The sequence below is a fragment of the Plecotus auritus genome (genome assembly GCF_963455305.1).
Source record: "Plecotus auritus genome assembly, chromosome: 6".
Lineage (NCBI taxonomy): Eukaryota > Metazoa > Chordata > Mammalia > Chiroptera > Vespertilionidae > Plecotus > Plecotus auritus.
This window is the reverse complement of record NC_137773.1, coordinates 140,462,837-140,485,439: the sequence shown is the minus strand read 5'-3', so window position 1 is coordinate 140,485,439 and position 22,603 is coordinate 140,462,837. Positions and strand designations below refer to the sequence as shown.

Here is a 22,603-nt window from a genome sequence, read left to right as displayed (position 1 = left end):
AGGCAAAAAGGACCAAAGCTCTTTATAGGTAGAGATAAGTTTTTAAAATGGGTGGTGCCTAGACTGCAATGGAAGTCTCTGGATTAGGGGCCTAGGCAGGGATGTCAGGAACCATCATAAGACTGCCTCTGGTGGTGACCCCACGTCCAAGTACCAGTCACGTGGTCTTAGGAAAGAAAAAGCCCCACCTCCCCACTTTTCACATATGCAGACAGAGCTCAGACCTCATGCAGCCCCAAAGGGGCAAGAGAGTTTAATCAGGGGAGGGGGAACCCACCAGAATAAGAAAAGGTACAGCGAGCATGGGAGCAGAGAAGCCAGAGCAGGTGGGAAGGCCCAGCCAGGAATCTGATAGGACTCACCTCTCCACCTCCAGCATAGGCACTGCACTGACAGACAAGGCGCAACAGTGACCCCTCAGCTGGGAGGCCTTGAAGTGGCCCCTGTGGCCAGAGATTGCCTGGCTTTCTGGCTCCAGCTCCTAGGCATGGCTGGTGGCCACTGGTTCTGCCCTGTCCCCAACCAGTGCTGAGTGGTGATTTTTAGGCAGAGCTCAGGAAGCTGGCCACTGCTTCTACTGGACCCAAGGAGGCTTGAGGATAAGAGGGCAAGGGAGAGGGACTGGAGTCTGAAACCTCCCTCCCTCCCCAATGGGGTGACTTGGGGGAGGAACAGTAGTCGCCTTCTGGCTCCAGGCCCGCCCAGACCCACAGCGACCAATAAGGTACAATCACTGGGACCAGTCACAGCCACTGGAGGTGGAGGTTATGTTTTAAAAAAAAGACAAAAAGGTTACAGTCTCCTACAAGCACAGTTTTAAGTTTCAAGACACTAAAAAAAAAAAATCCGTCCGCCCAGGGGACTGAGTATCAGAAGCCAGCCTGACCAGGCACGTGTTGCCTTGGGGCAAGTTCACTGCTGCTTTGTCACCAGCTAGCAAGCGCACCCCCCCACCCCCGTCCCGCATTTAATGCCCACCCCAACCCAGTTCCCCTCCTCTGCTTCTGCTGTCGCTCTGAGAAGTGACTCCAGGACGCCTTTTGGAGAGACACAGGAGATTCTGAGGAGGAAGGCCACGAGATCCAGCCAGATGTTAAAACTGTCAAAAGAACAAAGAAATGGTGAATGATGGTCATTGCTGTGTTCCAGTAGGCCTGCTGGGGGGACAAGGGGGGCTGATCTGAGAGCTGCCACTGTGCTCAGACCTTTGAGGGGGCTGGATTGGGTCTCAGGACATCCCTGTGGGCATGCTCTTCCTAGTGATCGTTGGGACACTGGCCCTAAACCTAACACTAGACAAGGCCGAGAAATTAAAGGTGGTATGGGCTTTCCCACAGCTCCTCTTAGCCACGTCATGAAGGCTGCTATAAAGCACTGTCACAGCAACTTGCTTCTTTAGAGATGCAAGAGCTTGGGGACTCAGAGGGCTCAAGCTCTGTGTGGTCCTCCAACCTAGGACAGGCCCTTGACAAGTTTTCTGCCATCAAATATCCCTCATGGTGAACAGCCCTGGACATTTTACAGACCAGAGGTTGTAGACCAATGAATGAATGGCTAAGCCCCAAAATGAGCCCATACAGTGTTTAAAAGAATATGAATTAGTTGCCAACCTTGAAAATATAGGAGACTCTGGATACTAATCCAGACTTTGGGATTCTTTTTTAATTTTTTATTTTTTTGGTGGAAACTTATTAAAGAACAAGTACAGATTCCCACGTGGGGAGGGGGAAAGAGTCCCTGTTATTATTTTTTAAAATATACTTTTATTGATTGCAGAGAGGAAAGGGGAGGGAGAGATAAATAGAAACATCGATGATAGAGAATTATGGATCAGCTGCTTCCTGCGTGCCCCACACTGGAGATCAAGCCTGCAACCCGGGCATGTGCCCTGACTGGGAATCGAACCATGACCTCTTGGTTCACAGATTGATACTCAATCACTGAGCCACGCTGACCGGGCAAGACTTTGGGATTCTTTTGAAAGCTATAAGATGAAGCTGTGTGGTGGTGATCCTCTTCAGGTGAGGCATGAGTTCACTAGGTCAGTGGTCGGCAAACTGCGGCTCGCGAGCCACATGTGGCTCGCAAGCCGCGGTTTGCCGCTCTGTTGACTAATGAGTTTGCCGACCACTGCACTGGGTCCTTACACAACCCACTTCACTCTGTACATTACCTGCCTGACCTTTGCATACACCTGAGTATGTGACCCCTGCCAGATGCCAAAGTACTATTCTAGGATCTTTGAGTCTGAAACTTAGCTCCTAGTCCTGGTTCTCCCACTTACTGAGGGACCTTGGGCAGGTGATTTTTTTTAAAATATATTTTTATTGATTTCAGAGAGGAAAGAAGAGAGAGAGAGAGATAGAAACATCCATGATGAGAAAGAATCATGGATCGGTTGCCTCCTGCAAGTCCCCCACTGGGGATCGAGCCCACAACCCGGGTATATGTCCTTGACCAGAATCAAACCTGGGACCTTTCAGTTTGCAGGCCGACGCTCTATCCAAACCGGGGGGAGAAGACTGTGTTTTTTTTAAACTAGAGAGAGAAACACTGATGTGAGAAACACTGATTGCCTGCCTCCTATATACCCCCTACTGGGGATCAAGTCCACAACCTGAGCATGTGCCCTGACGGGGAATTGAACCAGCAACCTTTTGGTGCATGGGACAATGCTAAACTAACTGAGCCTCTATGGCCAGGCAAAGATTGTTTAACGTATTAAATAAGGCATGTGAATTGCTTTTTAGCTGCATAACTATAAAAATGTAATTATCATAAGAGTGATTAGTGCATGAATGAGTTAAGTATTAAATTGGGGCAAGAACTATTTTTTTTCCTCAGTTGAATGCAAAGGCCTGCTAGTGCCTTGGCCATAAAACTTTGGTACTACAATACATAGAACACTTACTATCTCCCAAGAGATATGCTTTACATACATTTCCTCATTGTTCAACCACAATGAAAGGTTCATATTAATTACTCAGTGTCCTCATTTCACTGCTGAGGAAACAGGCTTAGTTAAGAGGTTCGGTCCATGCCCAAGCAGGCATGAACCCTGGACTCACACCCAGGTGGGTCTAACTTTATAGCCTGTGTGATCTGAATGAGCATGCTTACCCTGTGCACACAGTAAAGCTACTTTGTATGCTGGCTGCCCTCAATATAATTAAAGCCCAGGGGAAGCAGGTGTAATTTCCATTTTTAGGAATCTGAGCTCCTTCTGGGCTGGGCCTGTATGCACTGCTAAGACTAAACACTAAATCTACCATCTAGGGATCACTGTCAACTCTGAATGGAACATGTCAACAAACCAAAGATTGTTTGGAAAAAGAAAAAGAAGGCGGCATGTCCTGAATATCTAAACAAGAACAACTGTGTCATCAGTTCATCAATGTTTACAATTCCTCCTCTTCTGAGAACTGCAGTCCTTTCAGTTAGGAAGGCACAAACAGTTGAAAAAAGATCCAGAGGACTTAGGCCAGGAAAGTGATGGAAAACAGCTTGAAGAAATCATGGCTTCAAGCCTGAGAAACAGACGCTGAAGGAAAATATTTAAGTCTGTTGAGAAGTGGAATTACACTATGATTAACTGTTCTATATTCCTAGAAAATCCACATGTGGATTTAACATGCCACACTTGGGGCTTAAACTATATATAGAGAAGGACTCTGTACATTGTGAGGTATAAAATTTAGCATCTAAGACCCAATAAAAGACTGAGAGAGAGGTATCCCCTAGATACCCAGTTATGGAAAACGCCCTGCACCTCTGAAAGATGAAGCTCATGTTCTCCAGCCCCAAGGCATCTGGCTGATTTGACACCCACCAGAGATCCTAGAGGCCTCAGGAAATACTCACACACTGGCACCACTTTCCTGCCAGATGCTAAATTCTTAACAGGACCCATGGCTACTCCTATCTCTGGAAGGAAACCAGGAAAGCCCCTACTTACATTCTTAAGGAACTCCTCAGCTACAATACGGGCACGGGCGTTGACCGACAGCTTCATCTCACTGATCTCTTTGTCGATCTCCTCCATGAAGTGGATCACAAAGTCCACCAACTTGTGTTTATACATCTGCTCTGTGTGGAAGTTGGTTATCAGAAAACTGATGTCATAACCCTAGGAAAGGAAGACAGCAGGGAGGAAGAGAAAAAACAGGAGATTAGCATCCCAGGGGGAACTTAGCTGGCCATGTCCTCTGGGTTCACGCAGTTACATGCTTCCAGCTGATTGCAATCTTCTCTCAAGCTACACACCTTTCAGTCAGCAGCCCACCTGCTCTGGTGGGGTGTCTATGTTGGATCCAAGGAAGTGAACCCAGTTGAGGATTTTGTGCATATCAGACGTCTCAGGAAGACAATCTGTGGCACAAATAGTTGCATTCAGAATGAGTCAAGGGAGTGAAGAGACTTGAAATTTTGTTATAGAAGAATCTAATCAAACAGGGAACACTTAGTCTGGAGAGAAGAGATGCAGTGGGAGACCGACGGGATGGAGTCTTTAACTGTCAGATAGTTTGTGTGTGGAAGAGTAATTTTACTTATTCTGGGTGGCCTCAGAGGGTAGGGCTAGGACCAGAAGATTTTAGCTCAGAATGAGGACTAGTTTGTCCAACACGTCTAATGTATCTGGTGATGCTGCATGCTGCTTCTGTGTGGGTGATGTTGCTCAGTCACTGGGGACATTTTAAGTCAATTATGACAGGGAGTCTGTGGAGAGGACTCAAGTACAAAGTCAGCAACAACTGACCCAAAGTCAACTATAACCGTGAAAGACTATGAAATCAGCTAGTAGCAGAGCTTAGAAAGGATTTGACTGTGTCCTTTCTACTGCTACATTCTCAATTCAAGCAGTGGTTGCATGCCCTACAGCTAGAGAAGTAGCAATCCTGGTTCTAGAAACAATCCCATGTCAGTGACAGTGGACTCAGAGATAGAATCCTGGACATTATGAACATGTAAATCAGTCTCACCTCCACTGGTTTCCTTCGAAGGATAAAGAAATTCTCTGCTCGCATCATCATAAAGCGCATGAACTTGTGGCATAAAATCTTCTCAATCTCATCAGCCTATTGAGAGCAAAGCAGAAATGTTTCCCTAAAGCTGATACCATAGACCAACAGAAACCTGTAGCCTGGGCTTCTGACCCAATTCCCCCAAGGCTCACTGAAGCCACAGGGGTTTGGGACTGGGAGCACTCACTGCCTGAACTTCGAATCATGGGGCACTTGGTTGCCAATTGAAAGGAGGGTCTACAATATTAGATGCACTCCAACAGGGCATCATCATGATCTCATCTTTGTCCGTTCCAGAGAGAGAATTTTGGCAAACCTGAGTCTTCTATCCACTCCTTCCAGAGTCCTCATCTATATCCAAAGATGCCTTTCTCTTTCTTATTTCACTAGTGCTACATTTCCCAGTCTGGGATATATTTCACCTGGGTTATCAGAGATAACCTTAGGTGGTCTCCGCTTTAATAAAACTGAACATGAAACAATTCCCAGTTTCTCCCTGCTGAACTTAAATATTTCTAAGAAGTAATTTTGCAGCTGGGTAATAGTATGCCCTGAACAGTCCCCAACACTTGGTAATCTTTTTTAACAGAGAGCAGACCCCAGAGGTAGGGCTTCCTGTAGGCAACAGAATCATTGTTTGTTTTCATTGTCTATTTTTTAGTTCCCTCCATCTGGCAAGTGATATTGTTTTTCCACTTATGACATAGCTTCTATTAAAGAAACTAAGTCAATTTAAAGAAACCTACTAAGTAAATAGCTGTCAAGATGGTACATAGATATGGCAAAAATTATGGGGGTGCTGGGAAGGTCAGACATTTGTAAAACATCTGAGGAAACGTAAGAAATTGCACTTTTTTACCCTAAATCTTACTCTCGGAGTTTATGACTATCAAATTGGTACTGGTACTATTTATTTTTCTGAACTGGACTTATTCTTCATTCATTAGGAATGGTTCTATGAGTTAATACTAAACTGGCCCATGGCCTTGGCTGCTGCATTTCCTGACTTCCAATCCAGAGCAAGTCCTAGAAGATAAGAATTGCTCACTCTTTAGTCTACCAATCTGCTGAGTTTGGCAAATCATTTCCTGGGTATAGTCAAGAAAATAGAGCCCGCGTTTCCACCCACCCAGATCTCAGTGGGGATCCCTGGAGGCAGGGGCTCCGCAGTGAGCTCACCTGTTTCACAGCAATGCTGACCCGCACAGAGTTGATGGAGCCCTCAATCAGAACCTTTTCCTTCTCATTCCTGCTGATGGTCACAGGTTGTAACAGGAGCTCTTTGCTACTCCTGAAAACACAATGTCACAAAGGCTCTGTACTAGAGAGAAACAGAATGCTCAGGGAGACCCCACACAGGTCCTGGAATCACTTCCTGAGACCAGAGTCCAAGGAACAGGAGACTCACAAGCAGGGCTGCTCCAAGATGGGGGCCAGTGAGTGTATTCTCCAATGGAAAGAGCAGAGGCTCTGGAGTCAGGGCAAAGAGGTTTTGAAATCCAGCCACCTCTGTTATTTTCCTTGGGCAAGTTACCCTATTGGAATCTCAACTTTCTCATCTGTAAAATGACTGATTCCTATTTCACTGGCAAGGACTGAGAGAGATAAAAAGGGGTCAAGTGTCCAATAGCATGCCTGGCACATAGTAGGAGGAGCTTTACAAATGACAGCTCTTATTTTAATACAGGCAAACCCACATACCATTTAAGAAATGAGAAGAGAGAGGATGCCTTGGAGAAAAGGATAAACTAACTCAGTCTGGCATCTTAATTATCAATCCCTAATGATTCATTTATTCAGCATTAAGATCCCTCTTAGTTCCGTTCTCATTTTCAGGCCTCTGCATCCCTAGATCTATGTAATGGTAATCAACTGTGGTGGTAGTGTCTGTGAGCTGTTGTCACATTAAAATGCCCATTAGAGTCCGGCTGGTGTGGGTAGGTGGTTGAGTGTTGAGCCATGAACCAGGTCACACAGTTCAATTCTCAGTCAGGGCACATCTCCGGGTTTTGGGCTCGATCACCAGTGTGGGACGTGCAGGAGGCAGCCGATAAATGATTCTCTCTCATCATTAATATTTCTATCTCTCCCTCTCCTTTCTTCTCTGAAATCAATAAAAAAAAATATTTTTAAATGCCTATTAGAAACCATATGTGTTAAGTAACACAACATGCTAACATCTTGTCAATGTTTTAAAATTTAAATTGTATCAACATAATGTGGTAACACCATGTCTCTCAGTTATACATATGTTCCAGATTAAACTTTAAGGGTAAAAGAACAACTTGCTTACAAAACATAAACTAGATAAGAGAATATAACCCAAGCCCTAACTGGTTTGGCTCAGTGGATGGAGCGTCAGCCTGTGGACTGAAGGGTCCCAGGTTTGATTCCGGTCAAGGGCATGTACCTTGGTTGTGGGCACATCCCCAGTAGGGGGTGTGCAGGGGGCAGCTGATAGAAGTTTCTCTCTCATCGATGTTTCTAACTCTCTATCCCTCTCCCTTCCTCTCTGTGGAAAATCAATAAAATATATTTTTTTTAAAAAAGAGAGAATATAACCCAAAATGCAGAATATTTGGAGTAGGAGATGAAAGAGTCCAGGTTGATTGGGAGAAAAAAAAAATCATCCTTAATGTTTAAATTAGAAAAGAATGGAGACAGCATCTCAGATAACTAAATTCTCCATCCTCTCTTAAACTGCCCATGGGTTCAATAATACCACAGGAGATACTTAACGAACAGCTCTACTCTGAGAAGTCATACCTGTGTCAAGCAATCTTTGCACCAGACTAGTTTCTCCCCTGGGTTTTGCCCTGCTAATCCACTAACCCTGTTTTCTGAACTCCAAATTAGGAATCACTGTTCATCTGGCAGCAAGAAAAATATGTGAACTGTTGTCCTGACAACTCCAGAATGGAAGTTCATGGCACATTCTAGCCATCTCTGAGGCTGCACCCATCACCCCACCATGACCTTTTTCTTCCCTACCTGACTTCAACCTCCGGTTTGTTGTGTCGCTCCACAACCTGGGAGGAGAAATTCTCCAGGCAGAGGGCAGCCTGCAATGTGGCCCGCACGGCACTCAAGTAGGGACGGAGAGTGGCAGTCTGTAGGAAAAACCCCGAGGGAGGATCAGAATCTGTCTCACAAACCCACTGGCCCCCTGCTTTAGCTACTCAGGAGCCAGACCATACTGAGCCGGACTCTCAGACACCAAAGTAAAGGTGCCTACCATTCTAATTTCCTGAGCAGTAGATCTCAACAGGGGACCATTATGCCTGCCACTCAGCAATGTTGAGACATTATTCACTGGCACTACTTGGGATGGGGTGCTACTGGCACTGAGTAGATAAGAGGCCAGGCATAACACTGAACATTCTACAATGCACAACAAAGAATTATTCAGTCCCATATAGTGCTGAGGTTGAGACACTCTGGTATAGATGCATGCAGGTGAATGACTGTCCTCAATTATCTTTTAAACCAACAAATGGATGTCTACCATGTGCCAAGCACTGAGCTAGGTGCTGGAAATTTAAGATGATTAAAACCATCCCTACTCTTAAATAGCTCAATGGGGAGGAAAAACTATGATATAAAGGATTAACTGTGACATAACTAGATTTATATTTGTAGAAGAAATTGGCTTTGATTTGAAGATGGAAAAGGATTAAAATTTTACAATGAGAAAAAGAATAAGGGCATTCCCACTAGAAGGATCAGCTTCCAGCTACATTGGCTTATCTTCATTTCCTTATATTAGCCAAGTTTATTTCTCACCTCAGGGTTTCACACATGCTGAACTATCTGCAGGCTTTTCTATTCTCTCTTAAGTCATCCTTCAGATATTGGTTTACTCAGAGGAGGGCTCTTCCTCAGGAACTCTTTCTTGACTTGCCCTTCAAAGCATTTCTTACAATTTACAGGAACACATTCTTCATACATCTTTAGTAAAGTGATCTCTCCTTCTCTAGACTGTAAGCCTCATGATCAATAGACCATGTCTATTTTATTCAAATCTACATACCCTACACCTAGCTCAGTTAGTACCTAACATACAGGGTGGGACAAAAGTAGGTTTACAGTGTCAGTATACAAAAGTTTGTTCTTGTATTATTATTTATTAATGTATTATTTTCCACATGAACTGTAAACCTATTTTTGCCCCACCCTGATATAGTGCCTTATTCATTTCCTGTACAATGAATGAATGAATGAAATAACTTAAGCAAAGTTAGGATAACACAACAGGGTATTAAGAGTTCCAGAAGTAGTAATGAATACAATGCTGCTGTATATGAAAATATTTTAGAATCAGTAAATGAGGCTGCAATGATAGCCTGGAGATCAATGGAGAATCTCAAATGCCAGGCTACTGAGTTTAGCTTTTCTTTTATGGTGGTAAGAAACTGCTGGGGAAATCTGAGGGGAAGTTATACAACTACAGCTGCATGGAGGCTCTGTGGAGAATGGATTGGAGAGGGAAGTGAGACAGAAGGCAGAGAAGGTTATTAAAAGAGTGCTGATGAGAGCCTGGACTGGGGCTGTGGAAGAGGACAATCAGGGAGTATCACAGGGATTAGACTGACTTAAGATGTAAATAATTATGAAATAAAATACCTCCCAACAAACTATGGTCCATCAACACAATGAAATACTACTCAGCAATAAAAATTTTAAATGACCAACCCCGTGATGCCTGCCCTTTCACCATAAAATAGACAGTCTCATATAATACCTCAATAAACTTGATTTTTTTAAAATCGAGAGGTATGGCCAGTATAAGGAACATAGGAGGACAAGCAATTTTAGAAGAGATGTGGAGTTTTGCTCTGGAGGCCGAATGTCAAGGTATCTTCTAGATATCCAGGCAAACCTTTGAGAGAGTTGAGGAAGGCAGATTCAGGGGTCGCCATAAAACACAAGGTCATGAAAGCCAGGAGACTAGATATTTATCACTCAACTTCCGGAAACATTTATCAAATGGGAGGATCTCCAGGGAGGAAGGGATAGGGAGGAAGGGATCGGCAGAACCAGATTTTACATATTACATACTACAGTAAGACTAACACAGTTCTGACCAGGAAGGGGCTTGGGTGGAGGCAGCATAAGAGATCCTTCAGTACGGTAGAAGCAAAGCAGGGGTAAGGAAAATAATGGGATACAGAAGTCTGGACGCTTCCCTTGGGAAACTGTGGGGTCAAGCACGCAGGAGGGAGCAGAGCAGTGTATTTAGTGAAGTTCTATTCTGGGTGGGGAAGTGGCCCTACTACACGCCTCAGCCCCTACAACGGGCTCAGGCCTACTATGTGCTGGGAGGCACTACCACGAGTCTAGAAGTGCCACTTCCGGCTCCCTCCAAGCATCAGGAGTATTCTCTACCTGTCCCCGAGAACCAGATCATGATGCCACCAGGCCTGCTGCTTACCAGGGCGTCACCCGCTGGCCCCTTCCTCATTCGGCCCCTACCCCGCCCCCTTCCTCCCAGCCTCGTCGTGCCCCCAACCCTTCAGCATCCCTTGGCCCGGGCCTCTCCGCCGCAAAACCGTATCCCCCCGCCAAACCCACAGTGCTAAGGGAGAACAGAGGGGCGAAGCGGGGGGACGGGGAAGGTCCCTGGCCCGACACTCTCACCATCGCGGGCGCTGGCTGGACCGGAAAGCGGAAGTACGGAAGTGGCCCGGCCCGCGACGCCTGCCCTTTCACAGCAGCGCAGTCTCCGTCTCCGCCCAGACTTCCGGACGGTACCATCTATGCTCCGGGCGGGGGAAGGGAAGTCTCGGAACACTTGGTCCTTTGGAATTTTTCCCGCTGGTCCTGTATTGCTTTTTTTAGGCTCTTGAAGTTTCAAATCGATACTCAATCTTCTTCCGTTCTCCATTAAGCTCTCGCTTTTTATTCTAACCTGCTTGGCTTCTTTGCCGCTTTCTCTCCCCATAGTTACGCAATGGTGCAGCCCGGCCGCAGGTTGGGCACCATATTTGGACTAAGCTAAGCGGAGGAGACCTTCGTTTCTTCCGGTTCTGCGCCCCCATCCTTTCTCCCGGCCCCTCCTACCGCCGGCCCCAGGGGCTCGGCGGGACTAACCGTCTGACCGAAAACCAGGCCGCCGAGCCCCGCCCTCCAGCCCCGGCTGCTCCCTAGGGTAGACCCGAGGCATACCCCTCACCCCCTGGCAGTGGGCTAGCGGGCGGCCAGCAAATCCTCCCCCGCAAGCCACTGAGGGCTCGCCCTTTCGTGTCTCCGCCCCCGCGTAAACTGCAGGGCCCGCTCTTAGCCAGTTCCGGGTGGTTGATACACCAACCGGAACTCCCCGCCCCCTGTTGCGACCCGGTGGTCGTAGGTGGCTGGGGTGAGGAGGTAGAGGGGGCGGGGGCCGCGTTAGGGGGTCCCGAGACGACAGGGACCCTGAAGGCGGGGTATTGGGGCGACCCACGGGGCGGGGGGGAACAGCCTTTAAGCAGTCCCACTTCTGTACCAGTCACTGAACTGGGCTCTTGACGAGCATCATCTCTTAATCCTCAGAACATCCCGGGGAGGTAGGTACTGTTGTTATCCCCATTTTACAGATTCAGACCTCTTATGAGGAAACAGACCCAGACTTCTTTGGTCCCCATTTTACAGATGGAAAAACCGAGACTCAGGAAGGTTAAATAACATTATCAGTCACATAAATAGAGAATGCTAAAGCCTGGGCTTGGACCCTGGTATGTCTGGCTTACCAGCCACATTCTTAACCATTATCAGGGAGGGGGAAAGGTGGGAATGGGCGAGACAAGACGAGGCTGCGAGGCAAAATGAACACATTGTAAGAAAGGGATGCTTGGAACTCAGAGGCTTAGCAGAACCCAGGAGGAGTAGAGCAAAAGGGAAGAGCATCAGGAAGACAGGGCATAGTATATCAAGGTGGTGAGGCGCACAGATGCACAACCACCTGCATTCAAATTACATTTTGGTAAGTTTGGGCATGTACCCCCACCCCCCTTACAGAGTCTCAGTTTCCTTATTTGTAAAATGGAGATCACATGGTTCCTGTTCAAGGGGTTTGAATTCAGTGAGAAGCTGGTAAAATGCCCTGTGCTTGGTGCACAGTAGGTGCTCTGTGAGTAGAAGCTGTGCCATCAACCTGTCAAAAGGGTATACTGAAGCCTGGTTTTCTCCTTGATGCTCTCACACGATGGAGCAAGCTCTTGGGCTTTTCTTGTGCCATTTTATCTACCATCAATGGCCCTCTCCTCTCCAGCTCCCCAGGGTCCTGTATCCTAGGCCATGAGTGAACTGAAGGACTGCCCCTTGCAGTTCCATGACTTCAAATCTGTGGACCACCTAAAAGTTTGTCCACGCTACACGGCAGTGCTGGCCCGCTCTGAGGACGATGGCATCGGCATCGAGGAGCTGGACACTCTGCAGCTGGAACTTGAGACCCTGCTTTCCTCTGCCAGCCGGCGCCTGCGAGTGTTGGAGGCTGAAACCCAGGTGATACCCTACAGAGGGGACATCACCAGGGATGGACTGTGACAAGTTATGGGTGGGTCATTCAGTTAGCCACATCTGCTAAAGCGTGGGGTACAGGAGGTTGGAGGGGGAGGGAAAGACCCAAATTGGGCTTGTGTGATATGCAGGAACATGGGTAATCCTCATAAACTGCAAGATTTTTAATTCACCAAGCATTTATTGACACACACACACACACACACACACACTCACACTGCACCCTCCATTATGTTGTGAGTACTATGCAAATCATTAGAGAGAGGTAATTAGGACAATTCTGGCTTTCAGGGAGTTTGCCACCTAAAAGGAGAGTGGGTTCAGACAAGTACCAGGTGATATGTTATGGAATGAGGAAACCTGCTTTTGAATCTTGGCCTAAGCACTTGCTAGTGTTGCTGTTTCCAGCTATGTGACTTTGGGAAAGTTACATTCTATTTCTGAGCATCAGTTCTCTATCTGTAAACTGGGCTGAAAAATAGGACTTATCACAGAGCTTTTGTGAGGATTAAGAGAGATTTTTATATTTTTTTTGCAAAGGCTCAGCCTAATGTCGTAAGTGAAGGTTTGCTGGGAGGCTTACTTGTCTTCACCAAAAAGTTACCACCAGCATATTTTCCCAGAGCTAACATGTACTGGGGTCGTTTGTTTGGCCTTTCTGCTAAGTTCTACAGAAGTGCATCAGAGTACAGACAAATGAATGGAATGATAAGTATATGAATAAAATCCTGAGATGGGTACAGAAAAGGAGTGAGTTTGAAGCATGAATAGAAGTTTACTAAATAAAAAGGGGATGGGAAAAGACCTTGGTATCTCCTCAAGTTCTAGATCCTAATTCTTTACTGAGAAAAGAGTTGTCCTGTGTCTTCCCTTCTCCCCCTCAGTGACAGTCTCTGAATTTCAGATCCTCACTGACTGGCAGGATAAGAAAGGTGACCGACGATTCCTGAAGCTGGGTCGAGACCATGAGCTTGGGGCTCCCCCCAAACATGGGAAGCCCAAGAAGCAGAAACTGGAAGGGAAGGCAGGACATGGACCGGGCCCTGGCCCCGGGCGACCTAAATCCAAAAACCTTCAGCCCAAGATCCAGGAATATGAATTCACTGATGACCCAATTGATGTGCCACGGATCCCCAAGAATGATGCCCCCAACAGGTTCTGGGCCAGAGAACATAGAGGGACATTGGGATTTGGGAAGTGGAAACTGGAGAAGCCCTGGGCTGAGGCTTGTGGGGCATGGGTGCCCACTGAGGATCTGTTTCTCCCTGCAGGTTCTGGGCTTCAGTGGAGCCCTACTGTGCTGACATCACTAGTGAGGAGGTGCGCACGCTAGAGGAGTTACTGAAACCCCCAGAAGATGAGGCTGAACATTACAAGGTAGAAAACCTGAGCCTCAACAGACAAGGTAGAAAACAAGAGGGCTCAGAGATGCCCCAGAATTAAAGCTCCCAAAGCCATATATCATCTTCCTTTCCCTAGCCTGCCCAGTCTCCTGTCTGCCCCATTATCCCACTCAGACATCCAATCTCTCTCATCTTTCTCCCTGCATTGTCTCCCTTCCATCCCATCCAGATGGTTACTATTGAATTTGGTGAGGCTTTCTCTTGTTTGCACATCTCCATCCCCTCTGCTTTGGTTCAAGACTTCTATCAGCTTTCACCCAAACAGGTTCTTAATACTTCCTGCCTCCAAAGGGGCTTTTCTTTCTTTAAAATGTAAAAGTTTATTTTTTGATGATGAAAATAAAAAAGATTCCATAAAAGAAAGTGTAGAAAGTAGAAGTGTTGAGGGAACTCTCCCATGGGTCCACTGTCATGCTCAGATGTGACACGACCCTGCTCCCAGTCTTCTGGCTCTCATTACCCACAGGATCGAGTCCAAGTGTCTCAGTCCTTGGTGGCACAGCCCCAGCGCACCTCTCCAGTTTCATTGGCCACACTCTCTCTTCTCTTCACTGCTGCATTCACTAGCCCCACCAAGCACCTTACCCTTACTCCTCACCCCCACAGGATCCTTGCTGGGCTCTGGGCCTCTGCATATGCTCTCCTTTTGGCACACTGATTCACCGTTCAAACCCTGACCTCGTGTTACCTTCACCAAAACTCTTTTGCAGACTCCCCAGCAGAAAGTTGGTCTCTTTTGAGGGCTGCGACAAGACTTTGATCTACCTCTGTCACGTCGCTTGTCTGAATTTTTTAGAACTGTATTTGAAAAAGTAATCCATATAAGCAGTAACAAATTCAAGCAATACAAAAAAGAATTCCTTCAGACCCTAAAGTCTCTCCTACAGATCCCGCCCCTGGGAAAGCACTACTCCCAGCGCTGGGCACAGGAGGACCTGCTGGAGGAGCAGAAGGACGGAGCCCGGGCAGCAGCTGTGGCTGACAAGAAGAAAGGCCTCATGGGGCCACTGACCGAACTGGACACTAAAGGTAGGCCCCTCAACTCGCTGTCTACCCCAGGCTAGGACTTGAGTTCCCAGAACTTCAGACCAGTGACCCACTACTTCTCTGCCTGCTTCAGATGTGGATGCCCTGCTGAAGAAGTCTGAGGCCCAGCATGAGCAGCCCGAAGATGGATGCCCATTTGGTGCCCTGACACAGCGCCTCCTGCAGGCGTTGGTGGAGGTGAGCACCCCAACCTAAAACAGCAACCACATTTACTTTCTATTTTAATGTTTTCTTTCATACTTTTTTTTTTTTTTAAATCTCAGAGTGAGCAAGAAAGGGAAGGAGGGGAGAAGGGAGGGAGGGAGAGAGAGAATATCAATGTAAGAGAAATATCAACTGGTTGCCTCCCACACACACCCCAGCTGGGGACCAAACTCGCAGTCTGGGTATGTGCCCTAACCTGGAATCGAACACGCCACCTTCTGGTGTATGGAACGATGCACCAACCAACTGAGCCACACCAGCCAGGGCTTATTTCATTTATTATTTTTTAAATATATTTTATTGATTTTTTACAGAGAGGAAGGGAGAGGGATAGAGAGTTAGAAACATTGATCAGCTGCCTCGTGCACACCTCCTATTGGGGATGTGCCCGCAACCAAGGTACATGCCCTTGTCCGGAATCGAACCTGGGACCCTTCAGTCCGCAGGCCGATGCTCTATCCACTGAGCCAAACCAGTTAGGGCTTATTTCATTTTTTATTGAAGTATATTATACATTTAGAAAAGTACATAGGTCTTAAATGTATAGCTTTGTAACTTTTCACAAATGAGCACTTGTATAATAAAACATTACCAGTATCCTAGAAGCCCCTCCCAGTCTCTAACCTCCCCAAAGGTAACCACTACTTCACAGTTACTTGATTGATGGCTAAGGGCTGAGCCCCGTGCAAGTGACTTTCCACACACCCTCTCATTGGAGGCAAGCACAGTGGTTAGCCTCATGTTACACACAAGAAGATTGAGGCTCAAAAAAAGGGAACTGTTTGCTTGAGGTCACACAGCTAATACATAGAAGCAGGACTCAAACTCTAGATTCAGGGACCCTTTTCTTTATGCTCTCTGTCTGACCTTATGCACATCCCTTCACCTCACAGAGCCTTGCTTTCCTCTCTGGCCCAAACACAATAGTGTATTTCCCTCTCATGTAACAGTCTCAGGCACATGCTCAGGTTGGCTGAAGGGAAGAGAGGGGGTCTCTGCCCCACACCATCAGACAGGGACACCAGCTGTGGTGACTTTGCCATCTTAAACATGCACGCTACATAAGGTTACTCTGGGTGTGATTGACAGTCGAAGCCCACAGAAAAAGAGCCAGGAGATGTGTATGAAGGAAGATTAATGAGCTATGACTGGCTGTAGCTTTTGTCTCTCCTGATCACTTTCCACTGGAAAGAATTTGTCACATGACTACACCTGACTGCAAGGAAGGCTGGGAAGTATTGTGTATGTGGGCAGCAATAAGCCTGGCTACTATAGAAGAAAGGCAAGAATGGCTTTGGCCCGGCCAGTGTGGCTCACTGGTTGAGCGTCCACCTATGAACCAGGAGGTCACGGTTCGATTCCCAGTCAGGGCACATGCCCATGTTGCAGACTCATATCCCCAGTGTGGGGCATGCAGGAAGCAGCCGATCAATGATTCTCATCATTGATGTTTCTATCTCTCTCCCCCTCTCTCTTTCTCTCTGAAGTCAATAAAAAATATATATATATATATATTTTTTTTTTAATATATTTTATTGATTTTTTACAGAGAGGAAGGAAGAGGGATAGATAGCCAGAAACATCGATGAGAGAGAAACATCGATCAGCTGCCTCTTGCACACCTCCTACTGGGGATGTGCCCGCAACCAAGTTACATGCCCTTGACCGGAATCGAACCTGGGACCTTTCAGTCCGCAGGCTGACCTTCTATCCACTGAGCCAAACCGGTTTTGGCAATAAAAATATATTTAAAAAAAAAAAAAAGAATGGCTTTTGGACAGCTAGCAGCCTCTGCCACAACGTGCTTAGCACAGTGCCTGGTGCATTGCAAACATTTAACAAACCTTAGCTATTATTACTGTCATTGAGTGCTATCTTTGCTCTTCTGTGCTCCCTTCTTTTGGAATCAGTATAAAAAAAGGGATTTCTAAAATGATCAAAGCTTTTTGGAGGCTGGAAAGGCTTCCTGGGCTGGGTAGGATCAGAAAAATAAAAGGATATTTTTGGCCTGTGAAGACTCTCTGTGTAGGTCAGAGGGGAGCAGGAAAATAGAAATACTATAGCTCTTTCTCCTCAATTTATGTGGTCTTCTAGGAAAATATTATTTCCCCTATGGAAGACTCTCCTATTCCTGACATGTCTGGGAAAGAATCAGGGGCCGATGGGGCAAGCACCTCTCCCCGAAATCAGAACAAGCCTTTCAGGTAAGTGGCATCTTATCCACACCTCACAGTCTGGCTCCTGTTTCTGTTGACTTGTTCATCCTGACATGGGGAATTCTTAATTACTAGAGAGGCCGAGGGCAGTTTGAGAAAGCCCAATAAAAGTTTCAAATATGCATGCTGGCCAGCATTTCTGCATGCACAGATTTAGTATAGGGTTGTTAATCAGTGCACTGTTCTTACTGCAAACAACCTAAATGTCCAACTGAAGGTTAGTGGTTGGCTAAAATTTCATAACTCTATGTGATAAAATAATTTGCAACTATTAATCATATAAGAGAAATATAGTTAATTGACATGAAAAGATGTAAACAGTACAGTGCTAAGTGGGGAAAATGTCACTTGTAGCACAGTGTGGTCCTTTTTTATTTAAGGTATATTTAAATGTGTGTACATAGGGAAAAACACAAATGATCTATAATAAAAGACTGGAAATAATATATAACAAAATCTGGAATAGCCTGGCCGGTGTTGCTCAGTGGTTCAGTGTTGATCTATGAATTAGGAAGTCACCGGTTTGATTCCTGGTCAAGGCACATGCCCAGGTTATGGGCTCAATCCCCAGTAGGGGGTATGCAGGAGGTAGCTGATCATTGATTCTCTCTCATCATTGATGTTTCTACCTCTCCCTCCCTCCCTCTCCCTTCTTCTTTGAAGTCAATAAGAAAATATATTTTTAAAATCTGGAATGTATATATATAGCACAGCAGTCTCCCCCTTATCTGCAGTTTTGCTTTCCCCAGTTTTCTGTTAACTGTGGTCCAAAAATATTAAATGGAAAATTCCAGAAATAAACAGTTTGTAAGTGTTAAATTTTGTGCTGTCGTGAGTAGCATGATGAAATCTTATGCTGTCTGAAATCTCATGCCATCTGCTCCATCCCACCTGGATGTGAGTCATTCCTTTGTCTAGCATATCCACACTATGTCCTCTATCTACCCATTAGTCACTTAGTAGCCATCTCAGTTATCAATTGGTTATCAGAGACCACATTCACATAACGTTTATTACAGTAAATTGTTATAATTGTTCTATTTTATTATTATTGTTGTTAATCTCTTACTGTGCCTAATTTATAAACTAAACATTATCATAAGTATGAATATATAGAAAAACAGTATATATAGGGTTCTGTACTATGCACGGTTTCAGGGAGCCACTGGGGGTCTTAGAACGTATCCCTCGCTGATAAGGGAGGACTACTGTTTGTGTGTAAAATAACATAACAAAATATATGTATATTATATGTAACATCTTAATAACAGCAAAATAATGTTAATATAACAAAATAATAGTGTTTCTCTTTGGGTTTTTGACATTATAAGTTTTCCTATATTTTTTTGGCAATGGATATATGTTGCTTGTGTTTGAAACAAGACCATATTTGCTTGTCTCTATATTTTTATATCTACATAGATATAAAGGGGGTGTCCAAAGAGAAGGAAGGTGTTCACTATTCTTGGATACCTCCAAGGGGTCCCCCTTCCAAACTGGCCCTTGAGCTGAGGGCTGCCTTTCCCTGCAGTGTGCCACATACCAAGTCCTTGGAGAGCCGCATCAAGGAGGAACTGATCGCCCAGGGCCTGCTGGAGTCTGAGGATCGCCCTGCAGAGGACTCAGAGGACGAGGTCCTCGCTGAGCTGCGCAAACGACAGGCCGAGCTGAAGGCACTCAGTGCCCATAACCGCACCAAGAAGCATGACCTGCTGAGGTGAGTGTGGATGGGATGTATGGGCCAGGGGTTGGCCAACAAGGCCTTGGCCACTGCTTGTCATCTTGTGGGGGCTTTACAACAGGTTTCCAAACCTGGCAGGGCCTCTAAATCACCTGAAGAGCCTTGAAAAAATTGTCAGTATCAGGAACCAACCCACAAGTTATGTTTCAAATAGATTCTAATCCTGCAGACTAGGGCTCAGGCTTTTGTGATTTATTCATTTACTTATAATTGTGGTGAAAAATATGTAATATAAAATTGACTCTCTATACCCATTTTTAAGTGTACAGTTCAATGGTGTTAACTATATTCACATTGTGTGATTTATTTATTTTTATATATTTATTTTTACTTGGGAGAGAGAGAGCGAAACATCAAAGATGGGAGAGAATCACTGATAGGCTACCTCCTGCACACTGCCTACTGGGGATCAAGCACTCAACCTGGGCATGTACCCTGACCGGGAATCAAACTGTAACCTCCTCATTCGATGCTCAACCACTGAGCCACAATGGCCAGGCGTGATTTGTTTTTTTAAATATTTTTATGCTTATTTTCTTTCTCCCCCAATGTTTCATACACACAGAAAACCTGGAAGAGTAGTACAATGAACACCAATATACTCTTCACTTAGATTTATCAACTGTTAACATTTTGTGATTATTGGCCCTTCATCTGAAATTACCCAGTTATTTAGGACCAGTTCTTTAAGGAATTGGTCACAATGTCATTCGTTTTATTTTTTTTTTTTAAACATATTTTATTGATTTTTTACAGAGAGGAAGGGAGAGGGATAGAGAGCTAGAAACATCGATGAGAGAGAAACATCCATCAGCTGCCTCCTGCACACCTCCTACTGGGGATGTGCCCGCAACCAAGGTACATGCCCTTGACCGGAATCGAACCCGGGACCCTTCAATCCGCAGGCCGACGCTTTATCCACTGAGCCAAACTGGCCAGGCACTGTCATTCGTTTTATATTAACTCTCATCTTTTGCCCTGAATTTGTCACAAGGGTATAGGTGACATCTGGAAGGAGACCATGGTAGTGCTGCCCTTTTATTGAGGAGATAGAGAAAGCAGCTTAACTAAGTCTCCTTGCTTCTCACAGCCAGGTGCTAACTCTTTGCCTCACAAAGCCCCAACAGTGCAGGGCATACTCATTCATTTGGCCAACTCTGCCTCTCTCAGATGTGCTGGGGCCAACAAGAGAGGCAGAGCAAAGGGTTCGCAGTCTCCAAGTGGATGATTGGTAAAGATGTGCACCATTTGCCCTGACTGGTTTGGCTCAGTGGATAGAGTGTCGGCCTTCGGACTGAAGGGTCCCAGGTTCAATTCCGGTCAAGAGCATGTACCTTGGTTGCGGGCACATCCCCAGTGCGAGGTGTGCAGGAGGCAGCTGATCGATGTTTCTCTCTCATCGATGTTTCTAACTCTCTATCCCTCTCCCTTCCTCTCTGTAAAAAAATCAATAAAATATATTTAAAAAGATGTGCACCATTAAAAGGAGTGGGGTGTTTAAGGATAGGGGTTTATGTACAACCTCCTCTTTAATGTCGACTATAGCCCAGGGGCAGGTGGTATTTTCCCTGTTTACCAAATGAGGAAATAAAGGCCTAATTAAACGAGTGCCCTGCTGAAGGTCACACAGCCTATAAACAGCCAAGATGTGACTTGAGCCCAAGGCTGAATCCAAAGCTTCTTCCTAGTTCCCTCTCTAGGGCAAGAAGAGGAAAATATAGATGAAAGAGATACAAGGAAGGGAGGGGGTGGGGAGAAAGAAGCAGAGATGTGCAGATACAGAAGTAATGGGCAGTGAAAGAACTAATTTGGGGCTATCAGAAAGCCAGAGTGCAGCCCTCAGCCCTGCCTTGGTGACAGGGCCTTAAGGCATTCCCTGAGCAGCAGCTCCCCTTCTGGAAAATTACCAGGTTGGAGTAGATTAGATCTCTAAGGAACATCCCAGCTTCACCATTAATGGGATTCATAAGTTGGATTCTATTCAGAGAGGTTAGTTTGGCATCTCACCTGCCTCCTGTAGACCTTAGGCTGCCTGGATCCTTAGGTTGCTCTGGAATTTGGATGCTGAAGTAAGCAGGTACTCCGCTGGCAACAGAACACCTTTAAAAGATTGTGTGAAGCCTGCCTATCTTAATTCAGATCTCCCACTCACTAGTTGTAGGATCTTGGGACATTTATTACCTTCTTGAGCCTCAGTTTCGTCACTGGTAACATAGGAATAATTAATGTTACCTACCTCACAGGGTTATGAGGATTAACTGAGCTAATAGTTTTGAAGATCTTAAGTTAGTATCTATCTATCTAGCACATAGTACCATATAAGTGTGGTTTAGGAACTTTGCTTTTTGGTCTGAATAGTCCATAGGAGTGCCAGCCTGGGATGGTGGGTGGACTCAGTCTGGAAGAGGGAGAGGCCCCATTCTGGATGTGGGCGTCCCATGACACCTGGCTGGCTGATCCCCACAGGCTGGCAAAGGAGGAGGTGAGCCGACAGGAGCTGAGGCAGCGAGTCCGGATGGCAGACAATGAGGTCATGGATGCCTTCCGCAAGATCATGGCTGCCCGGCAAAAGAAGCGGACTCCCACCAAGAAGGAGAAGGACCAGGCCTGGAAGACTCTGAAGGAACGGGAGAGCATCCTAAAGCTACTAGATGGGTAGCCCTCACCCCCACCTCAGGCTGACTTCCCCTGGCCTGGGGAAGGAAGGGGAGGGAGGCCCACTTCCTTCTTTGGGCGGCTGGAAGCCTCAGCCTGTGGCTGACTTGTCAAATGTCATATGACAACAGTCTCTAGAGGACTGTGGCCTTTCCCTGAGGTCCTTTGGCCTAGCTCTGTACAGCCAGGACACAGGAGGCCCAGCTGGGCTGGCCTGGAGCCAAGTCTCTGCTTGGTCCCAAAGATGAGGGAGACAACATTTCTGGGCCTTCCTCTCCTCCCTCGTTACCATCCCCCAGCCCTTCACCCCTACCTGTCTCTTCCTCAAGGACTTCTCCTTTGTGGTTTTGTAAAGTGCAAATTTAAGAATAAAGTAACTGCTGTGTTTTGTTTTTTTTTAAAGCATCCAGAATATTTGAATATCTGTTATTGTGGGGTGCAAAGGTTTAAGAGAGCATGCTTGGTGGCTCTTGCTCATGGGCCACTAGCCCATGAATGCATTCAGGAAGTACATTCTGAGGATACTTGTGGCTGCAACACTCCCAGCTCAAAGTGGATTAACAACAACAAAATATGTTAGCTAGGGGCTTGATGGTCCTGAGGCAGAGTAGATTCCAGGGTTGGCCAATCCAGCAATTCAACAGGGCCATCAAGGTTCCATTGTCTCCACACTGTCCTCCCTGGTGTCAGCTTTCACCTAAAGTATGTTCCCCTCCAGCTGTTTAGTGGCAGCCAGTAGCAGTGGACAGAGGCCAAAAGCTTCCTCATCTACAGTCAGCACAAGAGAGGACAGGAAGGAGCTGGCTTCCAGGGCCTACCAAA

General features: G+C 46.1%; 2 protein-coding genes across 4 annotated transcripts; one reads left to right on the top strand and one right to left on the bottom strand.

Annotated features, from left to right (window-relative positions):
* Positions 1–225: 225 nt before the first annotated feature.
* ARPC4 (actin related protein 2/3 complex subunit 4) lies at positions 226–11,293 on the bottom strand. Of its 2 annotated transcripts, XM_080675164.1 has the most exons (7): positions 10,659–10,706; positions 9,763–9,900; positions 8,013–8,131; positions 6,201–6,312; positions 4,980–5,075; positions 3,956–4,126; positions 226–1,099 (listed from the first exon to the last, which is right to left on the bottom strand). In XM_080675164.1, exons 2-7 carry the CDS (start codon positions 9,814–9,816, stop codon positions 1,094–1,096), a joined length of 558 nt encoding a protein of 185 aa, XP_080531290.1. In that variant the 5' UTR covers positions 9,817–9,900; positions 10,659–10,706; the 3' UTR covers positions 226–1,093. The 2 variants fall into 2 exon arrangements, with proteins under 2 accessions (XP_080531290.1, XP_080531289.1); XM_080675163.1 differs by lacking the exon at positions 9,763–9,900 and having other exon boundaries at positions 10,659–11,293.
* Positions 10,997–22,186, top strand: TADA3 (transcriptional adaptor 3). 2 transcript variants are annotated; one of them, XM_080675156.1, is made up of 9 exons: positions 10,997–11,979; positions 12,268–12,500; positions 13,420–13,670; positions 13,787–13,892; positions 14,806–14,947; positions 15,039–15,142; positions 17,264–17,373; positions 18,917–19,102; positions 21,593–22,186. In XM_080675156.1, exons 2-9 carry the CDS (start codon positions 12,294–12,296, stop codon positions 21,783–21,785), a joined length of 1,299 nt encoding a protein of 432 aa, XP_080531282.1. In that variant the 5' UTR covers positions 10,997–11,979; positions 12,268–12,293; the 3' UTR covers positions 21,786–22,186. The 2 variants fall into 2 exon arrangements, with proteins under 2 accessions (XP_080531282.1, XP_080531281.1); XM_080675155.1 differs by having other exon boundaries at positions 11,086–11,563.
* The last annotated feature ends 417 nt before the right edge of the window (positions 22,187–22,603 follow it).

What these genes read in the sequence shown, in the direction of transcription:
- ARPC4 (XM_080675163.1), bottom strand. Translation starts at nt 10,775, where the DNA reads ATGGTACCGTCCGGAAGTCTGGGCGGAGACGGAGACTGCGCTGCTGTG. An exon ending in TCAGCATTGCTGTGAAACAG is followed by an intron (nt 5,076 to 6,200) that starts GTGAGCTCACTG and finishes TGCTCTCAATAG; the next exon opens with GCTGATGAGATTGAGAAGAT. An exon ending in TTCGAAGGAAACCAGTGGAG is followed by an intron (nt 4,127 to 4,979) that starts GTGAGACTGATT and finishes TTCCTTTCCTAG; the next exon opens with GGTTATGACATCAGTTTTCT.
- TADA3 (XM_080675156.1), top strand. Translation starts at nt 12,294, where the DNA reads ATGAGTGAACTGAAGGACTGCCCCTTGCAGTTCCATGACTTCAAATCT. An exon ending in TGTTGGAGGCTGAAACCCAG is followed by an intron (nt 12,501 to 13,419) that starts GTGATACCCTAC and finishes TCTGAATTTCAG; the next exon opens with ATCCTCACTGACTGGCAGGA. An exon ending in ATGAGGCTGAACATTACAAG is followed by an intron (nt 13,893 to 14,805) that starts GTAGAAAACCTG and finishes TCTCTCCTACAG; the next exon opens with ATCCCGCCCCTGGGAAAGCA.